This window comes from Mustelus asterias, unplaced genomic scaffold (assembly GCF_964213995.1).
Source record: "Mustelus asterias unplaced genomic scaffold, sMusAst1.hap1.1 HAP1_SCAFFOLD_2771, whole genome shotgun sequence".
NCBI lineage: Eukaryota > Metazoa > Chordata > Chondrichthyes > Carcharhiniformes > Triakidae > Mustelus > Mustelus asterias.
The window spans coordinates 33,195-45,157 of NW_027592716.1; the positions used below are offsets into that span (position 1 = coordinate 33,195).

Genomic DNA, 11,963 nt, shown 5'->3' on the forward strand with positions numbered 1-11,963 from the left:
GTGCCTTACGAGCCTGGTGGAGTTCTTCGAAAATGTGACTAAACACATTGACGAAGGGAAAGTGGTAGATGTGGTTTATACGGATTTTAGCAAGGCGTTCGATAAGGTCCCCCATGCAAGGCTTCTAGAAAAAGTGAGAGAGCATGGGATCCAAGGGGCTGCTGTCCTGTGGATCCAGAACTGGCTTGCCCAAAGGAGGCAGAGAGTGGGTATAGATGGGTCTTTTTCTAAATGGAGGTCGGTCACCAGTGGTGTGCCCCAGGGATCTGTTCTGGGACCCTTGCTGTTTGTCATTTTCATAAATGACCTGGATGAGGAAGCGGAGGGATGGGTTGGTAAGTTTGCCGACGACACGAAGGTTGGTGGGGTTGTGGATAGTCTGGAGGGATGTCAGAAGTTACAGAGGGACATAGATAGGATGCAAGACTGGGCGGAGAAGTGGCAGATGGACTTCAACCCAGATAAATGCGTAGTGGTCCATTTTGGCAGGTCAAATGGGATGAAGGAGTTCAATATAAAGAGAAAGACTGTTAGTACTGTAGAGGATCAGAAGGACCTTGGGGTCTGGGTCCATAGGACTCTAAAATCGGCCCTGCAGGTGGAGGAGGTGGTTAAGAAGGTGTATGGTGTGCTGGCCTTTATCAATCAAGGGATTGAGTTTAGGAGTCCGGGGATAATGATGCAGCTATATAAGACCCTCGTCAGACCCCACTTGGAGTACTGTGCTCAGTTCTGGTCGCCTCATTACAGGAAGGATGTGGAAAAGATTGAAAGGGTGCAGAGGAGATTTACAAGGATGTTGCCTGGATTGAGTGGCATGCCCTTATGAGGATAGGCTGAGGGAGTTCGGTATTTTCTCCTTGGAGAGACGTAGGATGAGAGGAGACCTAATAGAGGTATATAAGATGTTGAGAGGCATAGATCGGGTGGACTCTCAGAGGCTTTTTCCCAGGGTGGAAATGGCTGCTACGAGAGGACACAAGTTTATGGTGCTGGGGGGTAGGTACAGGGGAAATGTTAGGGGGAAGTTTTTCACACAGAAGGTGGTGGGCGAGTGGAATTGGCTGCCGTCAGTGGTGGTGGAGGCAAACTCAAGAGGGTCTTTTAAGAGACTCCTGGATGAGTACATGGGACTTAATAGGATGGAGGGTTATAGGTAGGCCTAAAAAGTAGGGATATGTTCGGCACAACTTGTGGGGCCAAAGGGCCTGTTTTGTGCTGTAGGTTTTCTATGTTCTATGTTTCTAAATGCGAGGTGATGCCTTTTGGTAGATTGAACCAGGGCAAGACTTACTCAGTTAATGGTAGGGCGTTGGGGAGAGTTACAGAACAAAGAGATCTAGGGGTACAGGTTCATAGCTCCTTGAAAGTGGAGTCACAGGTGGACAGAGTGGTGAAAAAGGCATTCAGCATGCTTGGTTTTATTGGTCAGAACGTTGAATACAGGAGTTGGGACGTCTTGTTGAAGTTGTACAAGACATTGGTAAGGCCACACTTGGAATACTGTGTACAGTTCTTGTCACCCTATTATAGAAAGGATATTATTAAATTAGAAAGAGTGCAGAAGAGATTTACTAGGATGCTATCGGGACTTGATGGTTTGAGTTATAAGGAGAGGCTTGATAGATTGGGACTTTTTTCTCTGGAGCATAGAAGGCTGAGGGGTGATCTTTTAGAGGTCGATAAAATAATGAGGGGCATAGATCAGCTAGAAAGTCAATATCTTTTCCCAAAGGGAGTCTAAAACTAGAGGGCATAGTTTAAGGTGAGAGGGGAGAGATACAAAAGTGTCCAGCAGGGAAATTGTTTCACACAGAGGGTGGTGTGAGTGTCTGGAACAAGCTGTCAGAGGTAGTAGTAGAGGCTGGTACAATTTTGTCTTTTAAAAAGCGTTTAGACAGTTACATGGGTAAGATGGGTGTAGAGGGATATGGGCCAAATGCAGGCAATTGGGACTAGCTTCGGGGTGAAAAAAAAAGACAGCATGGACAAGTTGGGCCGAAGGTCATGCTGTAAACCTCTATGACTCTAATTTCTTTCTTTTTATATGTTTATAGAAACTTTTATAGTCCACTTTATTTTAGTTGCAAGTTTACTCATAGTCTATTTTCCCCCTCTTCGTTCCTCCCCTAACCACTTACCATACACCTGTTTCTTATAAACTCCGTCTCTCTAATGTTTTACTATACACCTGTTTCTCTTTCTCTAATCCCTTACTGTACATGTCTCTCTCTCTCCCTCTCTAACCCCTTACTGTGCATCCAGTCCTTTACTATATTTGTCTCTACCTTGAATTTTTCACTGTGCACATGTCTCTATATCTAGTCCCTTTAAATTGGGGGAGTTTGTGCTGTCCTTAAGAAAGGAGAAAGAGAGAGAGAGAAAAGAGTGAACTACAGGCCTAACATCACTTGCTTGGAAATGCTGGAATCTATTATTAAGGAATGCACTTAAAAAAGCATAGTGTGATAGAACAAATCAACATGGTTTTTCTAAAGGGAAATCTTATTTGGCAAATGTATTCATTTTTTGAGTATGCAACTAGTAAGATCGATAAAGGGGAACCAGTAGATGTAGTATACTAGGATTTCCAAATGGCATTTGATAAGGTGCCACACAAAAGCTAATTGGCAAGATAGTTGGAGTTGGGGGTAATATATTAGCATGATAGTCGCATTTCAAAGCACGCTGCAGAGAAAACATTCATCATGCAGCTAAACCTGAAAAAGGGGCATGGTGCCTACATCAGGTACGTTTTGGAGGATTCAGGAGGAACTGTTCCAATGCCAGAGATTTTGTGTAACCTAAAAGGTCTGATCTTTTTCTGAAGGCGATCTGGGCTCTGCGGGAGCGCATCTCTGAAGCACTGGTCCATGACGGCTTTGTGTACAAATATGATATCTCGTTACCACTGGAGAGAATCTACGAAATTGTCACTAACATGAAGAACAGGTTGGGGAAGAGAGCCAAACGTGTCATTGGCTATGGACACCTTGGTGAGATTCATTGGTGTGCTGCTTATTTGAGAAGGGCAAGGGTGGCTCCTGGAGGGCCAGTGTGATATTTCTCCCAGATTTATTTCTATTTTATTTTGGTTTGTATTCCTGTTATTTTGCCATCCTCTTCTAAAGATGCTGACTCATGCTGAGTGGTGGGGGGGTGGGGGGGGGGGGGGGTGGGGTGGGGTGGTTTTAATGGGAATTGGTTGTTCATCTGTCTGTGTATGTGAAGGTGAGGTATGATACCATCACTAAAGATCAGGCTCATTGATAATTAAAGGAAAAGGACATCACGTTCACTACCAAAAGACAGGGGACTGTGTCGTTGCTCTTTAAAGTCAAGAGGCATTGCCATGAGTACAGCACAGAAGGTGGCTATTCAGCCGATCAAACTCATGCTGGCTCTGCAAGAAAGTCCCACTCCACCACCAATTCTATTAGATAAAAGCAAAATACCGCAGATGCTGGAATCTGAAACAAAAACAGAAAATGCTGGAAAATCTCAGCAGGTCTGACAGCATCTGTGGAGAGAGAATAGAGCTAACGTTTCAAATCATTTTCTGTTTTTGTACAATTTTATTAGTCTGCCTCCACCATTCTCAGGCAGTGCATTCTACATCCTGCAAAAAAGTGATTTTCCTCACATTGCCCTGGTTCATTCACCAACCAACTTAAATCAGTGTCTTTTATTTCTAGACTATTCTGCCAATGTATACAGTTTCACTCTACCTACTCTCTCTAGGTATCTCACTGTTTTGAACAGCTCTTTCAAAACACCTCTCAACCTTCTTGTTAAACAGAATGGTCCCAGCTTCTCCAATCTAGTCACATAGCTGAACTTCCTTATCGCTGGGACCATTCTGATAAATCTTTTTCTGCACTTTCTCTCTCTCTAATCCTTCCTAAAGTATGGCTCCCAGAACTGGACACAATACTCCAACTGAGGCCAAACTAGTGTTTTCTAAAAGTTAATTGCTTTGTACTCTGTGCCCCTATTTATAAAACCCAGGTTTCTGTAACCCTTTTTAAGCACTTTCTCAGTATGCCCTGCCACCTTCAATGATTTGCACATAAAATCCCAGGTCTCCCTATTCCTGTACCCCCTTTAGGATTGTATCCTTTAGTTTATATTGCCTATCTTCATTCATCCTACCATAGTGGATCACTTTGTACTTCCTTCTGTTAAATTTCATCAGCCTATTTTTATGTCCTTTTGTCTACCACTAGCCTCCTCACGGTTCCAATTTTCCAAGTTTTGTGTCATTTATAAATTTTGCAATTGTGTCCATACACTTAAATCTAAATCATTAATATAGATTAAGAAAGGCAGTGGTCATATTTTGGGGAACCCCACTGTATATTGTTCTCCAGACTCAGGAACAAGTGTTCTGTTTCCTGTCATTCAACCAACTTCAAATCAACGAAACCACTGCTTCATTTGTTTCATTAGCTTCAACTTTGCTGATATGTCTATTTTTTATGTGGCACTCTATGAAATCTTTTTCTTAAGTCTATATACACTACATCAACAGCATTATCCTCATTAAGCCTCTCTGGTACCTCATCGAAAGACTCAATTAAGTTAGTTAAACATGATTTGGCTTGAACAATTCCATTCTGATTTTCCTTACTAGTCTACACTTGTCCAAGTGATTGTTACTTTTGTCCCAGATTATAATTTCTAAAAGTTTCCCCACCACTGAGGTGAAACTGACTGGTCTGTAGTTGCTGGCCTTATCCTTGCACCCTTTTTTGAAGAATAATTTAACATTTGCAATTTTCCAGTCATCTGGCACCACCCCGTACCTAAAATGGATTGGAAGGTTATAGAACATTACAGCGCAGAACAGGCCCTTCGGCCCACGATGTTGCACCGACCAGTTAAAAAAAAAAACTGTGACCCTCCAACCTAAACCAATTTCTTTTCGTCCATGAACCTATCTACGGATCTCTTAAACGCCCCCAAACTAGGCGCATTTACTACTGATGCTGGCAGGGCATTCCAATCCCTCACCACCCTCTGGGTAAAGAACCTACCCCTGACATCGGTTCTATAACTACCCCCCCTCAATTTAAAGCCATGCCCCCTCGTGCTGGATTTCTCCATCAGAGGAAAAAGGCTATCACTATCCACCCTATCTAAACCTCTAATCATCTTATATGTTTCAATAAGATCCCCTCTTAGCCGCCGCCTTTCCAGCGAAAACAATCCCAAATCCCTCAGCCTCTCCTCATAGGATCTCCCCTCCATACCAGGCAACATCCTGGTAAACCTCCTCTGCACCCTCTCCAAAGCCTCCACATCCTTCCTGTAATGTGGGGACCAGAACTGCACACAGTACTCCAAGTGCGGCCGCACCAGAGTTGTGTACAGTTGCAACATAACGCTACGACTCCTAAATTCAATCCCCCTACCAATAAACGCCAAGACACCATATGCCTTCTTAACAACCTTATCTACTTGATTCCCAACTTTCAGGGATCTATGCACACATACACCTAGATCCCTCTGCTCCTCCACACTATTCAAAGTCCTCCCGTTAGCCCTATACTCAAACACATCTGTTATTCCTACCAAAGTGAATTACCTCACACTTCTCCGCATTAAACTCCATCCGCCACCTCTCGGCCCAACTTTGCAACCTGTCTAAGTCTTCCTGCAAACTACGACACCCTTCCTCACTGTCTACCACACCACCGACTTTGGTGTCATCAGCAAATTTGCTAATCCACCCAACTATACCCTCATCCAGATCATTAATAAATATTACAAACAGCAGTGGCCCCAAAACAGATCCCTGAGGTACACCACTTGTAACCGCACTCCATGATGAATATTTACTATCAACCACCACCCTCTGTTTCCTATCCGCTAGCCAATTCCTGATCCAATTTCCTAGATCACCCCCAATCCCATACATCTGCATTTTCTGCAGAAGCCTACCATGGTGAACCTTATCAAACGCCTTACTAAAATCCATATATACCACGTCCACTGCCTTGCCCCCATCCACCTCCTTGGTCACTTTCTCAAAAAACTCAATAAGGTTAGTAAGGCACGACCTACCTGCCACAAAACCATGCTGACTATCACCTATCAATTCATTACTCTCCAAATAACTATAAATCCTATCCCTTATAATTTTTTCCAACATCTTGCCGACAACAGAAGTGAGACTCACCGGTCTATAATTCCCGGGGAAGTCTCTGTTCCCCTTCTTAAACAATGGGACAACATTCGCTAACCTCCAATCTTCTGGTACTATACCAGAGGCCAACGACGACCTGAAGATCAGAGCCAGAGGCTCTGCAATCACTTCTCTTGCCTCCCAGAGAATCCTTGGATAAATCCCATCCGGACCAGGGGATTTATCTATTTTCAGACCCTCCAGAATATCCTGCACATCCTCCTTATCAACTGTAATACTGTCTATTCTACTCCCTTGCAACCCAGTGTCCTCCTCAGCTATATTCATGTCCCCTTGCGTGAACACCGAAGAGAAATATTGGTTCAATGCTTCACCAATCTCCTCCGGTTCCACACATAACTTCCCTCTGCCATCTATAACTGGCCCTAAACTTGCCCTAACCAACCTTCTGTTCTTGACATACCTATAGAACGCCTTAGGATTCTCTTTAACCCTATCCGCCAAAGTCTTCTCATGTCCCCTTTTAGCCCTTCTAAGCTCGCTCTTCAACTCCCTCTTAGCCAATCTAAAGCTTTCTAGTGCACTACCCGAGTGCTCACGTCTCATCCGAACATAAGCCTCCTTTTTCTTTTTAACCAACAAAGAAACTTTTTTGGTGCACCACGGTTCCCTAGCCCTACCAATTCCTCCTTGCCTGACAGGGACATACCTATCACAGACTCGCAGTAGCTGCTCCTTGAAAAAACTCCACATGTCGGACGTTCCCAGTCCCTGTAATCTCCTAGTCCAACCTATGTTTCCTAATTCTCTCCTAATAGCCTCATAATTACCCTTCCCCCAGCTAAAACCACTGGCCCGAGGTTCATGCCTATCCCTTTCCATCACTAAGGTGAACGTAACCGAATTGTGGTCACTATCACCAAAATGCACACCAACTTCCAAGTCTAGCACCTGGTCTGGCTCATTTCCCAGCACCAGATCCAATATAGCCTCACCTCTAGTTGGCCTGTCTACATACTGAGTCAAAAAACCTTCCTGCACGCTTTGAACAAAAACTGACCCCTCTAACGAGCTAGAGCTATAACAATTCCAGTCAATATTAGTCAAGTTAAAATCCCCCATAACAATTGCCCTATTACTTTCACTCCTAAGCAGGATTGACTCCGCAATCCTTTCCTCAACCTCTCTAGAACTTTTAGGAGGTCTATAAAAGACTCCCAACAGGGTGACCTCTCCTCTCCTATTTCTAATCTCCGCCCATACTACCTCAACAGATAAGTCCTCATCAAACCTCCTCTCTGACACTGTGATACAATCTCTGACCAATAATGCTACCCCTCCCCCTCTTCTACCTCCTTCCCTACTTCGACTAAAACATTTGAACCCCGGGACCTGCAGCATCCATTCCTGCCCCTGCTCTATCCATGTCTCTGAAATAGCCACAACATCGAAGTCCCAGGTACTGATCCACGCTGCAAGTTCACCCACTTTATTGCGAATACTCCTGGCATTGAAGTATACACATTTCAAACCCTGCTCCACCCCACCTCTGCAATGCCGTGCATTGCAGTCCCCATCCATGCATCCCTCACTTTCAGCCCCACTACTCAGGATCCCTCCCCCCCCCCCGAATCAGTTTAAACCTCCCTGCATGGCCTTAGCAAATTTACCCCCCAGGATATTGGTCCCCTTCTGATTAAGGTGTAGACCATCCTTCTCATAGAGGTCACACCTTCCCCAGTACGAGCCCCAATTGCTTAAGTACCTGAACCCCTCCCTCCTGCACCATCCCCTCAGCCATGAATTCAAACCTTCCCTCTCCCTATTCCTCTCTAAACTATCCCGTGGTACAGGCAAGAGTCCAGAGATAACCACTCTGTCAGTCTTGGCCTTTAGTTTCCACCCCAACTCCATAAATCCCTGCCTAATATCCCCTTCCCCTATCCTCCCTATGTCGTGTGTCCCCACATGTACAATAACTTGTGGTTTATCTCCCTCCCCCCTAAGAGTCCTGAATACCCTGTCAGACACATCCCGGACCCCAGCCCCTGGTAGGCAACACACCAACCCTGAGTCCCTACCTTTAGTTCCGACCCTCCTATCTGTCTCCTTAATTGTGGAGTCCCCAATCACAAGGCCCAGTCTTTTACAGCCCCTAACCACCTGAGCTTTCTCACTCGGCTCACCCCCAGAGATCTGCTCTCTATGCTCAGTTGATTCCTCCTCAACTGTAGCCTCCAGCACCGAAAACCTATTATGGAGGGGAACCGCCCCAGGGGATTGTCTTCCCGATTGCTTCTTACCCCTCCTCCTGGCATTGACCCAAGCCTCATTTCTAGGAGTTACTATTTCTCTATAACTCCTATCAACTTCCACCTCCGCCTCCCGAATTATGCGGAGTTCCTCTACCTCCCCCTCCAGCTCCTTTACACGCTCCTCCAGAAGCTGCAATCTTCAGAAAATGCACTTCTTACAACTAAAATCTCCTGAAACACTACTGGATTTCCTCACCACATACATCCCACAGGAGATGCAGCATACTGCCTGAACTGCCATCCCTGAAGCCATTACCAGCAAGAAAAAAAGAAAACAAAAAACTTCCCCACACTTCCCCAACTGTCACACTCTACTGCAGCCCGAGCAACACTCCCTCACTGAGACACCAACTGTCACACTCTACTGCAGCCCGAGCAGCACTCCCACACTGAGACACCAACTGTTATGGCCAGTGCCTCCACAATTTCCACCCTTAATTTCCACAATATCCTTGGATGCATCTCATCCAGTCTAGTGACATTAACTTTAATCTTTCTAGTGGTTCCTCATATCCTTTTAAGCCTATGTGGGGGTTGGTTAGTTCAGTTGGCTGGGCAGCTGGTTCTTGATGTGGAATGCCAACAGCGCGGTTTCAATTCCCGTACCGGTGAGGTTATTCATGAACCTTCTCAACCTTGCCCTTCGCCTGAGGTGTGGTGACCCTCAGGTTAAATCACCACCAGTCGGCTCTCTCTCAAAGGGGAGGGCAGCCTATGGTCCTCAGGGACTGTGGTGACATTTAAACCTATTCAATATCTCAACTGCCTGATCTTTCACTATGACTTTGGCAGCATATTCTTCCTTTGTAAAGATAGATGGAAACTAAGTGGAGGATAGAACTGGAGCCTGGTCTTTATACATTTACAAATGTTTATTATTCACTTCCAACCAACGAAAACTCTTTCAACCTGCTCCTTATACCATTTTGGGTATAACAAATGAACAAATTAACATAACAAATAAAGGGGACAGTCCCTTAAAGGGATACTAACAAAAATCAAAATCACAAAGGAACTGCTCCTGTGTCGAAATCCCTAGTTATTCCCCACTAACTGAATATAATTAAACAGCCAATTGGCACACAATTGATAATGTCATTATTGAAAAGTGAGCAATAGGTGTCATAGGTATTTGAATGTGAGGGGCAGTGCTGTATTTAAAGGTGAGGGGCAGTGCTGTATTTAAAGGTGAGGGGCAGTGCTGTATTTAAAGGTGAGGGGCAGTGCTGTATTTAAAGGTGAGGGCAGTGCTGTATTTAAAGGTGAGGGCAGTGCTGTATTTAAAGGTGAGCACAGTAAGAAGTTTGACAACACCAGGTTAAAGTCCAACAGGTTTATTTGGTAGCAAAAGCCACACAAGCTTTCGAGGCTCTGAGCCCCTTCTTCAGGTGAGTGGGAATTCTGTTCACAAACAGAACTTATAAAGACACAGACTCAATTTACATGAATAATGGTTGGAATGCGAATACTTACAACTAATCCAGTCTTTAAGAAACAAAACAATGGGAGTGGAGAGAGCATCAAGACAGCTCTCTCCACTCCCATTGTTTTGTTTCTTAAAGACTGGATTAGTTGTAAGTATTCGCATTCCAACCATTATTCATGTAAATTGAGTCTGTGTCTTTATAAGTTCTGTTTGTGAACAGAATTCCCACTCACCTGAAGAAGGGGCTCAGAGCCTCGAAAGCTTGTGTGGCTTTTGCTACCAAATAAACCTGTTGGACTTTAACCTGGTGTTGTCAAACTTCTTACTGTGTTTACCCCAGTCCAACGCCGGCATCTCCACATCATGACTTTAAAGGTGAGGGCAGTGCTGTAAGTATTTAAAGGTGAGAGGCAATGCATTAGTTGTTAAAAACCTGTTTTTTCCTGTTCTCCTTAGGTGATGGAAACTTACATTTGAACATTGTGGCTGAAGGTTATGACCAGCAGCTGCTGGATTCCATTGAACCCTATTTGTACGAGTGGATTGCGCAGCACTGTGGAAGTATCAGTGCTGAGCATGGGCTGGGTTTTAAGAAGAAGAACTTCATTTATTTCAGTAAGCCCAGGACAGCAGTGCATATCATGCAGCAGATGAAAGTGATTCTAGATCCAAAGGGAATTTTAAATCCCTATAAAACCCTGCCACCCTTCAGTCAGTGAAATGACAATGAAAGCGGAGGTTTTACTGTGAGTCCTGACTGCAAGTTTTGGCTTTTAATGTTTTGCTAATTTTATGCACATCGAGGTGGAGAATAGTGGTGCTGTGGAAAAGCAGTGTTTCCTTTGACACAGCCAATATCAGCATTGGACACTTTCAGGTCGACATGGTATTTCTGTTTTTAAAACAAACTTGCATTTTTATGGTACCTTTCATGACCTCAGGATGTCCCAAAACACTCCACAGTCAATGAATTACTGTTGAACTGGTGCAATGCTGGAAACAAGGCAGCTAATTTTACAAAGCAAGATCCTGCAATTGGAGTATGATAATGACCAGATAATGTATTTCAGATGTAGATTGATGGATAAATATGAATAAAGATTCCAGGGAGAGCTCCTTTGCTCTTCTTCGAAAGAATGTGGTGGAATCTCTTGTGCTCACTTCAGGAGGCTGATGGGGCTGCCACCTCTGACTGTGCAGCACTCTGCTCAAGTACCAGACTAGATTATGGGTTTAAATCTCTAAAAGTGAGACCAACCTTCTGACTCTGAAGTAAGAGTGCTACACACTGAGGCAAGGAGAACAACTAACTACCAGCGCCCAATTTAAATACTGTGGCCTCTTTGAGTGAGGTGACCAGGAATTTTGACAGTTTCTGCAGTGGGCCCATGTTCACTACGAACTGGATAGCGTCTCCCCAAATTCATATAGAATTCTCACAGCCAACACAATGGAGAGCTTCATTCCCATGGTCTGAGTACGATTCACACCAGAGGTCCTGGGCTTTAGTACACTGTGCAGACAATTGGGAATTGTTAAAACACTTTTAACTTCTGTCCTGGCCCCCCCCCCCCCCCACCCCTCCTCCTCCCCCCTCCAAACCCCCTCCCTCCCCCCACCCCCCCTCCCCCCCCCCTCTCCCCCCTCCTCCTCCCCCCCCAAACCCCCCACCCTCCCCCCCAAACCCCCTCCCTCTCCCCCCCCCCCAAACCCCCCTCCCCCCCAAACCCCCTCCTCTCCCCCCACCCCCCCCCCCTCCCCAAACCCCCTCCCCCCCCCCAAACCCCCCCTCCCCCCCTCAAACCCCCCCCCCTCCCCCCAAACCCCCTCCTCCCCCCCCCAAACCCCCTCCTCCCCCCCAAACCCCTCCCCCCCCCCCAAACCCCCTCCTCCCCCCCCAAACCCCCTCCTCCCCCCCCAAACCCCCTCCTCCCCCCCCCAAACCCCCCTCCTCCCCCCCCCCAAACCCCCTCCTCCCCCCCAAACCCCCTCCTCCCCCCCCAAACCCCCTCCTCCCCCCCAAACCCCCTCCTCCCCCCCCAAACCCCCTCTCCCCCCCCAACCCCCTCCTCCC

The 11,963-nt window shown here is 45.8% G+C and overlaps 1 protein-coding gene across 4 annotated transcripts in view; it reads left to right on the forward strand.

Annotated features, from left to right (window-relative positions):
* The window catches only part of d2hgdh (D-2-hydroxyglutarate dehydrogenase), a 44,563-nt gene extending 33,106 nt beyond the window's left edge, over positions 1-11,457 (forward strand). For all 4 annotated transcript variants that reach the window (XM_078207834.1, XM_078207835.1, XM_078207838.1 and 1 more), the window contains 2 exons: positions 2,831-2,996; positions 10,346-11,457. In XM_078207834.1, coding sequence (XP_078063960.1) covers positions 2,831-2,996; positions 10,346-10,608 — 429 coding nt within the window. In that variant the 3' untranslated portion in view covers positions 10,609-11,457. The remainder of the gene's footprint in view (positions 1-2,830; positions 2,997-10,345) is intronic.
* Positions 11,458-11,963: the final 506 nt, after the last annotated feature.